The sequence below is a fragment of the Arvicanthis niloticus genome, chromosome 30 (assembly GCF_011762505.2).
Source record: "Arvicanthis niloticus isolate mArvNil1 chromosome 30, mArvNil1.pat.X, whole genome shotgun sequence".
Lineage (NCBI taxonomy): Eukaryota > Metazoa > Chordata > Mammalia > Rodentia > Muridae > Arvicanthis > Arvicanthis niloticus.
The window spans coordinates 24,582,741-24,601,229 of NC_133438.1; the positions used below are offsets into that span (position 1 = coordinate 24,582,741).

Genomic DNA, 18,489 nt, shown 5'->3' on the forward strand with positions numbered 1-18,489 from the left:
GAAGAAGTACAGGTGAGACATCCAGGAGTCTGTCAAGAGAACAGATTTTTGTACTGGTGTCAGCAGCGTCCATGAACCTGGGTTGCATGATGACCTATTCCATCCTTGGACCATTTTTCCCTAAGGAGGTAAAACATTTTTATACTGTATAAACTCTAATTTTTGGAAACCCTTTCAGTTATATAGATGTTATAAAATGTAAGAACTTTATAAAATGGGGGGGGGGGGGGGCGACTCAGCAATTAAAAGTGTGCCCTGCTCTTCCAGATAACCTGAGTTTAGTTCCCAGCATCTATGTCAGGCAGCTCATACCATCTTTAACTCTAGTTTGAGAGGGATTTGGTGCCTTTGGCCTCCAAGGATACCAGTGCTCACTTGTAAATATCTTCACACACATGTGCATATACATATAATTAAAATTTTTAAGAATCTTTAAAATAAATAAAATATAAAAATGTACCTATAGTATATATAACATGTATGTGTTTTATATGACAGTTGTATTGTGTGTGTGTCTGTGTGTGTGTGTGTCTGTGTGTCTGTGTGTACCTGTCTGTGTGTGTTAGGTAGGGACTGTTAGCCCATGTGCAGAGGTCAGAGGTCAATGTCAGGCTCCTTCATCAAGACATGCTCTCTCACCGACTATACCTGGAGCTTTCCAGTTCGGGTAGACTGGCTGGCCAACAGGCCCCTGGATCCTCCTGCCTTCACCTTGCAGTGCTAATATTACAGATGTGTTTCAGTAAGCTCAGTTTTTTTTGTTTGTTTTTTTGTTTTTGTTTTTGTTTTTTTTTTTAATGTGGGTGCTGGGGATCCAACTCAGATTGTCCTGGTTACACAAAAAAAGCACATTACCTACTAAACCATCCTCCTCCACACACAGCAAGAGACTATTTCTTAGTGTTTAATATATATATATTTTAAAAGTAAGACCATCCTTTTGCTGGATAATTCTCCCAAAATATATTTGAGACTTTCAAATTATTATTTCTTTTTACCATATAGCTTGATTAATCTTTATTTGAAGTGTATAGCTTAAAAAAAAAAAAACACAGAAGCACTAAATGACCAAGATGCCAATGCTGTCTTCTGGTGTTGGGCATATGTGACTTAGGTAATTTTAGGCAAGTATAATGGCTCATGCCTTTATTCAGAGCACTCAGGAGCCAGAGGCAAGCAGACAGCTTCTAGGAGTTTTGAGGCCAGCCTGGTTTATAAGTGAATTCCAGGCAGTCAGGGCCATAAAGTGAGACTTTGTTTCCAATCGGGTCGCAGGTGGGGTGGGAGATAGTTGTGGCCCAGGAAATTCATTCTGAATTTGTCATGAGCTCTGGAAGCATTGTTTACACAAAGGAAGGATTCTGATTAACACTGCGGCTCCCTCTGACCTTTGCCCTCTCCGTGGTGCTACGAACTATATAGCCATGACACAGAGGTTAGACTAGAGTGTGGAGTCCATGCATATCATGAAGGGAACTCATTTGAGCCATTTCGGACAATATGTCCAAATGTTTATTTTGTGCATCTTGCCATAGGTCCACAGTGCACTGACAACTTCTCAGTTCTTAAATCACCTCCATAGCCTGTACTCCTTCACTCTGGGTGCTACCAGAGAGTGCTTGTTTGGAACATAGAGCACTCACTGGTTTTCAGCACACCTCTGACAATCCCAGGAGAGAGAGCAGCGAGAACCCCATTGTTTTACTTTAAAATAGCAGTCTTAGAAGTGAGGGCCTTTCACAGTTCAGTCCAGTTTCATTGGAAGTTTCTACTCTAAGTGCGCTGAGCCACAGATAGGTATGCTCAGGTAAGGAGAAGCCAGGAAGTGTCCAGGAAATGAGAAAAGGCAGGAAGGAAAGGAGAATTGGTTCAGACTTTGGGTATTTTTTTAAGAAAAGATGGCAAGAAGAGATTATACTCAAGCTATTTCTTGATAGATTACAGCTAAGGAGAAGGGTGTGCCACTGCCTGAGACTTCTTTGGCTGAATCTAAGTGAGGTGTGGCTCGAGAAATGGTAGTTTCTTTGGTAAATAATAGGGAGGAGGGGTATCATTGCAGATGTGGTCTGCGGAGAGCAGAGTGATGCCATACTCTTAGGGAACCGGAGACAGCTCACTGTGGCTTAAACATAGGGCAGGACAAAACCTTGATAGAAGGCTGGGACTCTGAGGGGCAAGCTGCAGCTGGAAGGCAAGAACACTGGAATGCCTGCCCAGGGCTGGCGGCTGGGAGAGTGTCAGAGTGGTTAGCCAGATTTGGGTTTTGTGACAAAACAATGATAGGAGGCTCTGACTCAGCCTTCCTAGAGATGAGACCCTTACTACAGTTCCTCATGCTGTGGTGACCCCCAACAATAGAATTCTTTTTGTTACTTCATAACTTTAATTTTGCTACTGCTATGAATCATAATGCAGATATCTGATGTAACTCATGTGAAAGGGTCATTTGACCCTCACAAAGGGGTGGAGACCTACAGATTGAGAGCTGCCTGCTCTGAGGGTCTAGAAGGTGTCTTAGTTAGTGTTTCTATTGCTGCAACAAAAGACCAGGACCAAAAAGCAAGTTAGGAAGGAAAGGGTTTATTTGGCTTACACTTCCATATCTCTGTTCATCATTGACGGAAGTTAGGACAGGAACTCAAACAGGGCAGGAACCTGGAGGCAGGAGCTGATGCAGATGATACTGCAATCCTGGCTTGCTCATCATGGCTTGCTCATCCCACTTTCTTATAGAACTCAGAACCACCTGCTCAGAAGTAGTCCTACCCACCACAGGCTGGCCTTCCTCATCAATTATCAATTAAGAAAATGCCCTGAAGGCCTACAACCTGATCCTTCTGAGGCATCTTCTCAACTGAGGCTCCCTCTTCTCCAGTGACTTCAGTTTGTATCAAGTTGACATAAAACTAGTCAGCACAAAGGGAAAAGCCAGCTGAAGTGCAGCTTCCCCTGCTGTGCCTTCACAAAACAGGTCACTTTTATGGCCTCAAAAGGCACAGGGCTGCTCCTTTATTTCTAGAGAGCAAGTAACTCTTCAGCAACAGACACTGTGGAGTCCTCTAATACAGGACACCTATGACTCTGTCATCACGCACACCCACACACACAAATGTAGTAGCAGTATTTTTATAATTTTTTATAAAAACAAAATATGTGTAATATAACATTATAGTAAGATGAATACTCATAGTTTGTTTTAGGTCCCCATTCCTGGCTCATAACTCTCACATAGCTTACATGGGAAGGGATGGAGAACGTTATTTTTTTTTTTTTTTTTAATCATTGTTGGAGGGACTAGAGAGATGGCTCACTAGGTAAGAACACATGCTCTGCAAGTAAGAGGACCCGAGATTGATTCTCCAGCATGCATGTAAAAAGCCAGGCATGGCTGGCATGTCCTGTAAGTAACCCCAACATCAGGCACAGAGACAAGTAGAGCAAAAGAGCTCACTAGCCAGCTTCATCTAGTTGAAATGGTTCAGTGAGAGAGAAAGAGAGATCCTGTCTGAGGGCAAGGATGGCAGAAATAGCAGAAGACATCAATGTCCTGCTCTGCCCTCTTTATCTATCTGAATGAACCTGTACATTCATACGCTTATGTACACTCACATGCACATGCACGCATGCACAAACACTGTAGTTTGAGTTAAAAACAGGAAAAGAAATGCAATTGTGGCTACTGTAGAGAAAATGGTTTTAAAATATCTCTCTATATCTATATACATAGTTTTTAATTTTTAAAGATTTATTTATTTTGGGCATGCATGCATGTGTACCTCATATATGCAGCACCCTAAGAGATCAGAAGAAGGCAGGTCCCCTGGAACTGATGTTACTGATGGTTGTGAGCTATGCAAGAGCAACACTTGCTCTTAACTGCTGATCCATCTGCCCCAGGCCTAAGGTTTCTGAAGGTTTCTCAGGTATATGTATCTCTGGGTAAAGTTGTATATCTCTGGATAAAGTTGCTCTGGTGAAAGGATGAGTTAAAACCACTCTACTAACTGTAAATATTCAGGAGGACACACAGCCAGGCACAGAAAAGGTTACTTTTTTAGTAATTGCCGACTCTCAGAGAACAGCTCCACACTCCATTTCATACCGACTGAGTTTCATAGTTTACCCTTAAGAATCATCCCTTTCTATTTTTTAAATACAAGGTCTCACTGTGTAGCTCTGGATGGTCCAGTTATTGCTGTGTAGACCATGTTGGCCTCAAACTCACAGAGGTCCCGCTGCCTCAGCATTCTAATTGCTGGCATTAAAGATCTGCATGTTTTAACCCTCAAATGTATATACACCCAATATGAAGATCTGAGGCAAGAGAGACAGGGGAAATCATTGGTGTGACTATTGTAACGGCACTGGCATGTTCCTGTCTTGAGAAGCACACACCCACATTGGGATGTGTATTATCCTTCCATAAGTGCCTCTTTCCATCCCAAAGCCCCACCCCCACTTTCTGTCTAATATATCTATGTTTAAATCTATTTAAAATATAATTGTGGGGAGCCGACAGAAGGCGGCTATCATTCTTGCAGCCATCTTGAGCCATATACCCTGATAAGAGACTTGATTACATTAGCCTGCAACAGCTGAGCACACTCTGATAACATATTGCTTTAGATACCCAGGATTTTCTCTTGGGTGTGTGAGACTTAAAGGTGTGTGACTTAAGGGTGTGACTTAGAGATCAAATTTAGAGACAAGACCTAAGGGCATGATTAAAGGCGTGGCTTAGAGGCGTGGCTTAGAAGTGAGACATATAAAAGGTGAGAGGCAGACAGAAGAGAGACCAGAGAATCAGACACTTCAGAGGAGTACAACTTGGAGTAGAAATTAGGCATTGAGGAAGAAGACACTTGGACTAGAGAACTCAGAAGAAATTATTATTAGACATTAGGCACTTAGCACTTGGAAGAAGTAACTTGGAACTTGGAGGCACTAGGGACTAGGAACTAGGGACTAGGAACTAGGAACTCAAGACTTGGGACTTGGACTAGGAAGAGAGACTGAAGAATAAACGGGATTGAATCGCACCCTTCTGGTCTCCATTCTTCGAGTCCGTCCTCACTCTCTCTTGCTGAATCCTGACCTGAAGACCGGAGCAGCTTGGGGCAGTTCGGGCTAACAAGTTAGTCCCCAAGGCTTTTGGCAGTGCAGGTTCCAACATTGACAGAACGGTCCGAGACACTTGGGCCCCCAAACGTGGGCCAGCTCTGTTCTCAACATATAATAACCTCCATCTGAACCTCATAATAAGCTTCAGCTTTGCTTCACATGGACTTGTCCTGAAATTTCTTCTCTATGGTGAAATAAAGAGCATTGGCTTGAGGCTGGGGTTGCAGCTCAGTTGGTGGTATGTGCCTAGTTCAAAACCCCGTATTTGATTTATAGCATCACATGAATAAGTGTGGTGGTACATGCCTGTACATTACTCAGGAAGTAGAGGCTGGAGAATCAGGAGGAATTCAAGGCCAGCCTCAGCTACATAGCAAGTCTTAGGCTAGCCTGGGCTACACGACATACTGTCTCAAAAAGCCATAAAAATAATAAAAAAAAGAATCTCAGCTTGAGCTGAGTAGAGGTCTCTGAAAAGAACTCAGCCTGCTGGAGGAGGGAACACAGAGCTGTTTTTCTGACCACTGCCTCACTAGGGCTCACAGGTCAACCATGCTTGCACAATTTGAAAAGGTTTTTAGGGGCTTAAGAGGTGGCTCAGTGGTTAAGAACACCTCCTGTTCTTGCAAAGGACATGAGTTCAGTTCCCAGCACCCTCAGAGTGGCTCACAACTGCTTGTAACTCCAGTCCCAGGAATTCCATGAACACCTGTGGTGCACATATAGATACTCAGGTGCACACACAAAGTAGATTCAGAATAAGTGCTACATCATCTATAGCAAACATTAGATGTCCCTGGTGGAACAGTCTCTAAAGACTAATAATCCCAACGATGGAGAGTAAACTGTGGGGAGCATCCTTTATCAGCATTCCTCACAGGAAAAACATTTCTCCCTAAATTAAGCATGGGCAGAAGCCGCGGAGCCTACTGGCTGGGGCTTCCTATGACCCAATTGCCAGTTCTTGACATTACCTTTCCTTGATTGTAGCTGCCTGAAGCCACGAATTACTGGATTCACCTGAAATCGGGGCTGGGAATGAAAGGGGACAGAGGGCGAGGAGAGATGAAGCTAAGACAAAGTTCTCTGATCAAGGCTCAAAGCTTTAGTGTTCAGCTCTCAATTTAAAGGGGAAGGCCCAACCCACAACCCCTCCTGGTTTCAGCCGGAGATGGGTGGGATAATCCATAATCCTTGTTGGTCACAGTGGGAAATATCTCAAGGCAAGCCCAGGGGCAGTTCTTCTTCTAAGTCCCGTGCAGCCAAGGTGGGTAACTCCACCTAGATCCTATCACTTGGTCTGTTGTGGTAAGCAAGGTCTCTCAGACCTGCTCAAGGCTGGGGGAAGGGCACACTTGATGTTTTTTTTTTTTGGCTTTGTTTATTTTTTTCTAGAACTGGTGGCTGCCAGCTTTGTGTTTGTTTTGTGTAGACTGCAATTCTATAATGAGAAGCGATACCAAAAAGGAAGTCTGTCTACATCAGCTGTTTCCTCAGCTCTGGGCCTGAGAAGCAGGCCCTCATCTAAGTATTTTGTGTGTTTTATATTCTGTAATACTGACTTTTACTGAGATAAAGAGATTATTTGTTTGTTTGTTTATTTATTTATTTATTTATTTATTCTGTTTTTTGGAGGTAGGCTTTTACTGTGTAGCCTGGCTGTCCTAGAATTCACTCTAGTTCATGCTGGTCTCACACTAACAGAGATCTGCCTGCCTTTGCCTCCCAGTGCTGGGATTAAAGGTGTATGCCATCACACCCAACTGGGAATTCTTTATGAGAAAACTAATTGAATTATTTTTATATCAGAGTCTAGATTTTTTACCATCTACTTTCATATCTTTCCTTACCTTACTTATTTTAAAATAATATTTTAAAATTCCAGAAATGGAAGGGTTTGAACAGGAGATATGGTAGGACCAACCAAACTAAGTATGTACAAAAATGTTCCAAGGAACCTGCTACTTGGAAAGTTAATTTTTACAAAAAGAATGATCATTATGTGGACATTAACGCCCCCACCCCCAAATCTTGGAAATTACTGTACATATATGAAAATCACAAAGGTGATGTTCTGACTTCATCCTCCTGTCTTTCCACCAATGCTGTTCTGGCTTTTAAATTGTATTCCTGTTTCTGTTCTTTCTAAGGCAGAAAAGAAGGGGGCCAGCAACACCATGATTGGAATGATCTTCGGGTGCTATGCGTTATTTGAATTGTTGGCATCTTTGGTCTTTGGAAAATATGTAAGTGTTGGCACTCATATACATATCTTAATCTTCAAAAAATCATGGGGTTAGTTATTATAACTTACTAATCTAGAATTTCTATAGATATGGAAATAATGCCATTATATCTTTATTATGCCACAGTTATCTTTGTGGTTGATGTTAGTCCCTTCCATGCTTTTGAACAGTGTATATTACAATTCTTTTAAACAATTATTTTGATATGATATTAAAACACATGCTTTCCTGCAGCTTTATATGTGCTACTAGGCTTATTTATGTACATGTAGACTTGTTGAAGCAATTTATGTATCACTCTTCTTTGGCTTTTATTGTAGCTTGTACACATTGGAGCCAAATTTATGTTTATAGCAGGAATGTTTGTCTCAGGAGGAGTTACAATTCTCTTTGGGTAAGTAACTTTCTGATGTTAAAGATAAATTTTTTAGTCCATCTAAAAATGTTAACGGCTTTAAAAGTTTCCTTAAAGGTTTATTGTTATTATATGTGTATGGGGGGGTGTTGTGCATGTGGAGGGCAGAGGACAATACGGTGGCATTGTTTCCCTTTCTTTACCTTTCCATGGGTTCTAGGTATTGAACTCAGGTTGCCAGGCTTGTGCTGCAATCACCTTACCTTGCTAAGCCATCTCACTGGCCCATTAATGGTAACCAATCAGTACTATATTGTCATATGGTTACCCTGTGACTAATGGTGGAGGGAAGGAGGTGGGATGCAAATAGAAACATTGTTGACATTAAATAGAGTCCTCCAAGATCTTCTGTTGAAGAGCCTGCTGAAGCAGACATGGTGATGAAGACCTGTAATTCCAGCTTTCCAGAGGCAATAGAGGAGGACCTCAAATTTGAGGCCAGCCTGTGCTATACAGGAAAACCCTGTCTTAAAACAATAGAGAGAACAGAACTGTGGCTCCTAAATTCATCCACTGGGGCTCCTGTGGCCACTCATGATAAGAACTTAATAGTTTTCTGAGTCATAGAAACATTTTGCTTAGACAGAAAAGAGAATCTCTTTTTTACAGAACCAGACCCCTGGCTATGGATGCTGAAACGAGTCATCAGAAATCTTTTTCAGCTTCCTGCTTTTCTCTTCTCTTGCGTAAGGTTCCTAGACAAGCTCCCCCAACTCCTTTTGTTTCGAGGTTGTTTTTGAGACAGGATATCACTGTGTAGCCCTGAGTGGCCTAGAACTGTGTAGACCTGGCTGCCTTGGAACTCACAGAGATCTATCTGCCTCTGCCTAGGAATGCTGAGACAGAGATAAAAGGCGTGAGTTTGCTCTTTCCTGTCACTATCTGATAATAACAGCTATATCAACCACTTATATAGCATTTGCACTGTGCTAGGTGTCAATGGTTTTTAGGAAGTAACTTAAGCACTGTGAGCAAGCTCTGCAAGAGTATTGGCCTACCGTGTCTGAGGCCTTGTGGTCAACACAGCACCATAATAAATAAGTAAATAAGTTAAAACTAGAGATGCATTTCGTAAGATGAGCATCAGTTATAGCAGACAATATGGCTGATGTTGAGGACTTCTGCATCCTCTGATTTTGTTACCTAAGATAGGTCTTGTCATCACAGTCTTCTATGGGTCTAGGGGACCACAATATTCCAAAGAAGCCTATTTAGAATTACTATCTCGGAAACCAGTTATACCAACAAAAAAGGGACAGCTAAGCTGTCATGGCTTGAATTATAACAACAATTAAAAACAGCAATTACCTATTGAAAGTGTGACAACCAACATCCCGCCCCACCCCAGGGTTTCCCTGTGAAGTCCAGGCTGTCCTGGAACCCCTCTTTAGACCAGGCTGGTCTTGAACTCACACAGACCCACCTGCCTCTGCCTCCTGAGTGCTGGGATTTAAGGTATGTGCCACCACCAACCAGCTGACAAAACAACTCTTTAGGAGATCCCTAAAGAGATTTTTATCTAATAAGTTTGGAAAGTGTGGTTTTCTTCATGAAGTATAGTGAATTAAACACTGAGACCAGTTTGACATTTGTTCTTTTTCAGTGTCTTGGATCAACTTCCAGAAGGACCGATATTTATTGCCATGTGTTTTCTGGTGAGAATAGTAGATGCCATAGGCTTTGGTGCAGCCATAACAGCCTCGTCTTCCATCCTTGCAAAGGCTTTCCCAAATAATGTGGCTACAATCATGGTATGTAATTTGAACTTATTCTTATTTCCTTTCTTACATGACCAAAGTATTTGTTTGATTTCTTCCTACATATGTTTCCCCCACTCTCTTGTGTGTGTCACCCTTCCCCCACACCCCCTTCATTGTGATTTCTAGTTCCAACAGCAAGTGAAAAGATAAAGCACAGCATTACTTGGTGTAGTGACACATACCTGTAACCCACTAATTGGGTGGCTGGAACATCAACAGTTGGAGGCCAGCATGGGTGACTCTGTGAGTCACTGTCTGAAAAACAAAGCAAGCAAAAAATGGAGATCATCTGTGACAGCTCTACCCCAGGAAGAGAGGGCTTAAAAAGAAGTGGAAACCTGGCACACGCCTTTAATCTTAGCACTCAGGAGGCAGAGGCAGCAGGATCTCTGTTGGGGGCCCAACTTTTAGCTGAAAGCGGCTATCAGCTTTGCAGCCATCTTGAGCCATATACCCTGACATGAGATTTGGATTACAATAGCCTACAACAGCTGAACACACTCGGATAATCTTGGTTTAGATACCTTGAGATTAAAGGTGTGTGAGATTAAAGGTATGACTTAAGAGTATGACTTAGAAGTGTAGAGATCAGAGTTAGAGACAAGACCTAAGGGCATGATTAAAGGTGTAACTTAGAGGTGTGGCTTAGAAGTAAGACATATAAAAGGCAGAGACAGAACAGATCATCATCAGACACAGCAGACAGAGGAGACAGAGAAGGAGACACTTAGAGGAAGAGAGACTGAAGAATAAACGGGATTGAATCACACCCTGTCTGGTCTCCATTCTTCGAGTCTGCCCTCACCCTCGCTCTTGCTGAACCCCGACCCTTGGACCGGAGTGGCAGCTTGGGCCGGGATACAGTGGCTGCCCAAACGTGGGTCGGCCTCAACATTTTGCCTGGGCTGCGATGTTTTTGGCCGTTCCAACGTGGGGCTAGTGTGGACCCCAACAGATCTCTGTGAGTCTTAGGTCAGAACTGCCCACACTGCCAGGCCAGCCAGTGCTACACAGTGAGACCCTGTATCTTAAGAAAAAAACCAAAAAGCAGTGACCTCTAGTACTCCCTAAATGCTCTTCCTGGTCTCTGCACTTTGATGGGTAAACACGGTCCCAGCATTTCTTTTTTTTTAAATCACTCTTAAAATATTTTTAAATATTTAGTTTTCTTTTATGTCTGTATGAGTGTTTTACCTGGATATACACATGTATACCACATGTGAGCCTGGGGAACCACAAAGGTCAAAAGAGGGTATCAGATACCCTGGAACTGGAGTTATGATGGTTGTTGTCCGCCATATGGGTTTTGGGAATAGAGCCCAGGTCCTTTGAAAGCGTATGTGATCTTAACCACTGAGCCACCTCTCTAATCTCTATTTCCTGCCTGAACCCCCATTTCTTTTTTCCTTTTGATCTGAGTATTATTTTGCCGTTTCCTTGTGGTCCTGTAAGTAGGTCCTGGCAGAGATGCCTATAGCTTTCCTCTACTCTAGAAGCTATCCCTCATGGCAAAAGCTTAGCTCATGAGAGTCTTTATGCTACTTTCCTCAGATTCTTGGAAGAGATCACAGGTCATCTTGAAATTCTCAGAACACTTTTGTCTTGTCTGAGGAGCACCCTTCTGATTTTGACTTTTCTGACTACTACCCCTTTCAGTTTATCCATGGGTCAACTTCCTCTACATCAGACTTGTTGACCTCTTAAAGAGCTGGTGTCCTGTAGAACACTGTAGACTGTGCTGCCAAGGAGATTCCTATGAGGGCAGCAGCCATCCACTGGCATTTGAGATCAGCAGAATGTAGACTTGCCCGCCCCTCCGACTATTCCACAGAAAGTCACAGCCAGGGCCAACACATTTCACAAGTTACTTAATCATTTGTGGAATTTATGGATCTTCACTGTAGAATTGTCAGCCATTGTAGTGGGTTGGTCTGATGCCACTTGTATTCTAATGCTAAATATTGGCTCTCAAGATCTGGTTGCCCCTAACAAACAGATCCTCACAGGGTCACCAAGTGATGGTATGTAAACCTTGCTCCCCAACTTAACTGATTGATAAAAGGCTGGAGCCTGTGATTGGGCAGTAGAGGGAGAAAGGCAGGACTTGAGGATGGAGTGAGGGGGTTGCAGGTAGAGGAGAGAAGAGGGAAAGAAGGACATGGAGGTGGAGGAGGCCAAAATGAGAGGAAATGGCCATGGGCACATGGCCAGAAAAACCAGCAGTAATAAGGGATGTCATGGCTGGGACCTAAGTTAGAATAGCTCCGAATCTGCCCAATCTAGGCTTACGACTTATAAATAAAATACCTGGATTGTATGTCTTAGTTACAGGCTAGATAAAATGCTTAATTTCCTTTTATAAGCCATAGATGTATTTAAAGCCCTAGAAAACTAGATTGATTTAAAATGCTCCAATTTCCTCAACAGTAAGCTTTTTTTCCACAGGACTGCCTTGTTTATTTTACCTTTAGTTAATTTTATGCAGAATAAAATTAGAAAGTTATGAAATGGAATACAGAATATAGTAGATGTTTGACACATAACATTGCTGTTCTGACTTCAAACACACATGTGCCATCCAGGCACCCAGTGCCCCACCTGCTCCAAGAGGGCTTTTTTCCAAGATTCCATACCTATGCATGTATGCAAGTACATATGCACACATGTACATATACACACACATACACACAAGTACATTTGCACATATACATATATACACATGCACATACATACACATACATACAAGTGCATATGTACACACATGCATTTGCACACACACATATGCACACACACATGCACACACATACATGTGCATATGGAGTAGCAGCATGATTCTTTCTCCTTCTTTTATTTACACAAGTGATGATATACTCTTCACACCATTTAATACCTCAATGATTATACTGACAAATTCACATTGGAGGTCTACTGTGTCTAATTATAAAATCCATTTTTATTCTCTTTTTACTGGCTGTATACATTATGTAGATATCTCCTAGTTAATTAAAATGCTAGTGAGTATTTACATCATTTGCATCTTTTGTTCCTTTGTTTAGAACAGGGTCTCATGTAGGTCAGGCTGGCTAGAACTCTAAAAAGTTGACCTTGAACTCCTGGTTTTGCTTCCTGAATCTCTTCTCCTGGGTGCTGAGATCACAGGACTCTGCTACCAAACCTTGCTTGACATCGCAAACAGTACTATAACATCAATGTATAAACAAATCTCTCTCTCTCTCTCTCTCTCTCTCTCTCTCTCTCTCAGTCTCTCTCTCTCTCTCTGTGTGTGTGTGTGTGTATAGATTGTGAAATGACATTTAAAAAATTTCTACATGAGTACAATATTTAAATAATTTCCACCTCTTCTCTTTAATTACTGGTGTGTGTGTGTGTGTGTGTGTGTGTGTGTGTATACAGCTTCCACCAAGTTCATCTAGTATTGCTTATATTGTATATCTGCTCAGCCCTGATCACTGGGTTGGATAACCAATCAGGGACCTCCCCCTGGAGAAAACTGATTTTGAGATGGGATTTTATTGTGTCACCCTTTCTGGTCAGGAACTGATAAAGATCTACCTGCCTCTGGTTTCCAAATGCTGAGATTAAAAGCATGTGTTATCAAGCCCAACACTCCTTCAACTAAATCCTTCAACTAAAAAAAAATACATGAGTTAAATTCTCTCTTGCTTTTTTACTTTTAGGGAAGTCTTGAGGTTTTTTCTGGACTGGGGCTGGTAGCAGGACCCCCTTTGGGTGGCCTTTTGTACCAATCCTTTGGCTATGAGGTGCCCTTTATTCTTCTGGGGTGTATAGTTCTGCTGATGATACCATTCAACATATGCATTTTGCCTAGTTATGGTAAGTTCAAACTTAATTTTAGACTTTTTATTTTTATGTCTTTGTAAAGGATACATTACTATATGTTAGCTTTTAGTTAATGTAATACTTCTTTTGCTGCACTCTGAAAAACTGGTTCTCTTTCCTAAGACGTAGGTAATTAATTTATGAGAATTTTTGTTTACAAAGGTCTAGGAATGTAGCTCAATTAGCAGAGTTCTTACCTAGCATGCATGAAACCCTAGGTTTGCTCTCTAGTTCCACACAAGCAGAACATGGTAGTTGCTGACCTTTAAGGCACCTCAGCTATGGAGTGAGTTTGAGGCCTGCCTAAGTTGCATGAGGCCCTATCTTAAAAAATAAATAAATAAATAAATAAATACATAAATACATAAATAAATAAATCATATCACAAATTTTTCCAGGTTTTAGGAGAAACAAATACCTAATTTCTGTTCACAAGCCATTATCATTGGACTGAACTAAATTTTCACCAGAAATTGCTGTGGGCAACACATTTTGTCTACAAAGCAGTAAAAGCAAGGTGAGATCCCTCTAACTTTTAGGCCAACATTGTTTTTAGGTTCTTTTGTTTGTTTGTTTTTAAATGCGGTCTCACAATGTAGCTCTGCCTATCCTGGAACTCACAGGCTGGTCTTCCACTCACAGAATGTCAACTTTGTGTACTCAGTGAGTTCCAGGCCATCCTGGGCACAAAGTGACATGTTTGTTTCTCACTCTGTTAGTTTCTTTGAGATACATCTTAAACAAACTAAAACATTCAATATAGCAGGGCAAGGCCTTCCTTCCCAGGGGGCCTTGACCTGTCTGTGTAGTAGTAACAGTTACAAGGACACAGGATCTTGGCACAGTAATGGAATCATTTGGGGTTCAAGGCTTCCATTCCTATATAAGTCACTGGTTTCTATGACAAGCATGTATATGTTGTCAGGAACCCATGGTCACTGGTTAACTGAGAGGAGTTAACCAGGGCAAGGAACACAGAACACTTTGTGTCATCAGGTACTTAACTGTGGCTCGTTTGTAGGTCCCTTTTGTTCAAATGAAATTTACCAGGCAGTTTATGTACTTTGTAAGCATTGCTTCTTCGTAGGGTAGTCAGCTTACACACTTGCCAGGTTACTAAGTTACAAAGCTGGAGAGTTCAGCACCAGAGCTAGAGACCAGGGGAAAACAGAGACAGGGATTACCACTGTAATCCAGGTGGATTACAGTACCACTGTACCACTGTACCACTGTACAATACCACTGTAAACCACAAGGTGGCACTTATCTTTTCTGCAATTGTAAGGAATCAGTGTTTTGTTTTGCTTTCGTTTAGTTTAGCATTCTGGGCTTTATCCAGGTTGGTTTTAATATTTGATCATTAATTAAAAAAACAAAAAAATCAGTCAGCAACAGACCTGGAGAGATGGGTCAGTGGTGAAGAGCATTGGCTGCTCTTGCAAAAGACTTGGATTCAATTAACAGCAACCACATGGTGGCTCAAACCCATCTGTAACTCCAGTTCTATGGGAGCTACAGCCTTCTCTGATCTCCTTGGGCATCAGTCATGCACGTAGCCTGTATACAAACAGACAGGTGAAACACTCACACATATGAAATAAATAAGTCTAATTTAAAAAAAAAAAATTAGGGCTGGAGAGATGGTTCAGCGGGTAAGATCACTGACTGTTCTTCCAGAGGTCCTGAGTTCAATTCCCAGCAACCACAGGGTGGTTCACAGCCATGTATAATGGGATCCAATGCCCTCTTCTGGTGAGTCTGAAGACAGTGACAGTGTACTCACATATATAAAATAAATAAACCTTAAAAAGAAAAGAGTCAGATTCTTATGTAGCAGAAGAAAAAAATAACTATTACATTAGGAGATGAGAAAAGGCAACTAAGAGAGACTAATTAAAGCTGGAATTTAAAAAATCCTTAAGGACGATAATGTTAAGGCTATAATTCAGATTGGAATGTTCCTATTTAAGTGTATTCTTACAGTTATTGAAAGTTTTAATGCAGACAATTAGAACAGTAAGTAAGTTGTCTTTTGTCTTAACACATCTATCGGCAGAATTGGGTGTTCTATGCCCTCTGCTCATTCCTTCCATCTCCATGGCCAGCGAAACTTAGCATTGTTAGGAGCCTTTGACCCTCGTTTTCAGATCTCCCATTATCCCCTGTTCTGTTCTAACAGTCATGGCATGCCACTCCTCTCATTGAAACCCTCAACCCTCAACCTGAGGAGATCTGCTTTACACCATGGTGCCAGAAGGATCTATAAGGTCACACGAAGGTCCAATTTCCCTTGTGAACCACAGGCTACAAGACGGACACCTGTGCCCTGAACAAAAACACACATCAAGACCACTTATACTATGCTTTTATGCATGCACACATACCTATGATAAAGTTTAATCTAAAATTAGGCACAATTAAGAGACTAACAATAGGGGGCTGATGTGGTGGCTTAGTAGTTAAGATCACTGGCTGCTCTTGCAGAGGACCAGAGTTCAAGTCCCAGCACCCACACAGTAGCTCATAAACATCTGTAACTCAGGACAGAGCATCCTCTTCTGGACTCCACAGCACCAGGAACACATGGCAGGTACATGGCACAGATGCACACACAGGTAAAACACCACATACATGTAAAATAAATAATTGTAAAAGGAGATTAGCAATAATAATGAAGCATCAAACAAGTTGAATTACTATAATTTAAGTTATTTAAAATTTAGAAGCTCATTTCTGGAATTTTCTATTTATTATTATTACCAATATATACATACACACACATGTATACACACACACACACACACACACACACACACACATATATATTCTAGACAGGGTTTTTCTGTGCATCCCTGGTCATCCTGGACTAGGCTGGACTTGAATTCACTTGCCTCTGCCTCTCAAGTGCTAGGATTAAAGCTATGTGCCACCACAGCCTACCTTATTTCTTACTTTACATGGCATTGTAAACAATGTGGAGATGAGATCTCAGAACGCAAAGCTATCATCCTTGAGAATTACTAAGACAGTAGATTTTAAAAGTTTTCATACAGAGGACAAGCATGAGAGGTAAAGTGTGGCTTTTGTCAACTTTTTGGGTTTACTCATTCTACTGCACACATGTGCACACACATATACAAACTTCAGTGTCATACATTACTGATAAGCCTCAGTTTTACTTGTAAATTAATTTGTTTTCTGAGGCAAGATCTTGCTATATAGCTTCTGGAGCTCACTACATAGCCCAGGCTGGCCCTCCTATCTTTGTCTGCAGCATGATAGGATTGCAGGCAAACTCAAAATATAATCTTTATGAAACACACACCCTATCCTGAAAGCCATTTGAGCAGTTGTTGAGTGTCAATAAAAGAGCTGTCACATGAAGTTGAATTTAAATATCCAAACTCTTCCATAGCTTCTACTGACCTAGTGTGGTCTATCTCTGTCCCCTTTTCTAAATAGTTTCCTCAAATCTTTCCTTTGTAGGATAATGGTGTCAAGTGGCAACACGTGTGTGACTTTTTTCCTGTACCTCCCTATCTCTGATACATTTCAGGGCAGGTATTGGTAGCCAGGGAGTTCTGTCTCTTCAAGGAGAATAACGATACCAGGATCTGGAAGAAACACGGGGACCCCCAAGTATCTTTGAAACTTTCCATAGGTTTTGCTATGTTCTACCCAAGAGTTTTCACTTATATCAGTAAAGTGTTGCTTTTTATAAGTGTTTTGATACATTCTTTTATTTTAAACTTAAAACTATTGGTAATCTTCACTTATTTTATTTTATGTGTATGAGTTTTTGACTGTGTACATGTCTGTGCCCACAGAGGTCAGAAAGAAGTCATTAGATTTCCTGAACCTAGAGTTAGAGATGTATGTGGGCTGCTGTGTGGGTGTCTTTTGCAGGAGCAGCTAGTGTTCTTAACCACCGACTCCACAACTGACCCATATATTATAACAGGTAATGCTTTCTGTATAAACAAGAAATGTAACAGACTAAAACAAAACTTTTGCTTAATTAATTTTTTTATTTTAATTTATATTATTTGGGGGTTTTTTGCTCTCTCTCTCTCTCTCTCTCTCTCTCTCTCTCTCTCTCTCTCTCTCTCTGTGTGTGTGTAGGTCTGGTTGTCCTGCAACTCTCTCTTGTAAATCAGGATGGCCTCGAAACCATCAGCCTCTCTCTTCTGATTGCTGAAATTAAAGGCATATACATGCTTGGTTATTTTTACTATTTTAAATTATGTATGTGTCTGAGGATGTGTTGAGTGCAGATGCCTGCAGAGCTCAGAGGCATTGGATCCCCTGGAGCTGGGGCTAGAGGTGATTGTGAGTCACATGATGTGGGAACTGTAAATGGAACTCTGCTCCTCTTAAAGAGAAGTGAGTGCTCTTAATTGCCGAGCCATCTCTCCAGCCATCTTTTGTCATTTTCAATTTAAATTCATTACAGTTTAAAATCTACTGCAAATCAACAATACCTGGTATTGTTGGCAATACCTGGTTGTGCCACAAAATGGCACCATTTCCTCTCTAAAATATATACCACAGTTTGAAGGTTGAGCTTTTGGATTACAGTATTCTCTGTGTTTTAAAATTTTCCCTGAGAATATTACCTAAAATAGTAAAAATTTTTTGCATTATTTGAATGTTTAGACATTGCAGATAGTCAGGCCTGATATTCTGATAGGCATGAACATGGGTTAGGAGACTGGGAGATGTGATCTTAAATGATACACGTGCTTTACACAGTAACACCAACTTCCAGTCTCTTAATTAGTGTTTATCTTGCACTCACAAAAATAACCAGGTCTTGTTTTACAAAGCAAATGAGAAGCCCTCCTTAACCACACACATACACACACACACTCACCACACACACCCCTGATGGAGCTCAAATCTTGGATGGCGCTTTCTCTGCAGTTGCTCACTCCATTGTCACCCAAAAGCCTTACTTCTAGATTTTAACTTAAAAACCTCCCCTGCACACTGATTCCATTGGATACTATTTGTATTTGAAAACATGAGTATTTTTATTTTGTAGTTTTGTTTTGTGTGTCTTTTGAGTTGAGTCTTACAGAGCCAG

General features: G+C 41.3%; 1 protein-coding gene across 5 annotated transcripts in view; it reads left to right on the forward strand.

Annotated features, from left to right (window-relative positions):
* Slc18b1 (solute carrier family 18 member B1) overlaps positions 1 to 18,489 on the forward strand; it is a 38,455-nt gene that overhangs the window by 10,606 nt on the left and 9,360 nt on the right. For 3 of the 5 annotated variants that reach the window (XM_076928127.1, XM_076928128.1, XM_076928126.1), the window contains exons 4-8: positions 1 to 128; positions 7,272 to 7,367; positions 7,688 to 7,761; positions 9,386 to 9,533; positions 13,241 to 13,397. The exon at positions 1 to 128 is cut by the window's left edge and continues 12 nt beyond it. In XM_076928127.1, the coding sequence (XP_076784242.1) occupies positions 1 to 128; positions 7,272 to 7,367; positions 7,688 to 7,761; positions 9,386 to 9,533; positions 13,241 to 13,397 (603 nt within the window). Of the gene's footprint in view, positions 129 to 7,271; positions 7,368 to 7,687; positions 7,762 to 9,385; positions 9,534 to 13,240; positions 13,398 to 17,309; positions 17,365 to 18,489 lie in introns of those variants that run through there. The other 2 variants (XM_076928129.1, XM_076928130.1) reach the window with 2 other exon arrangements.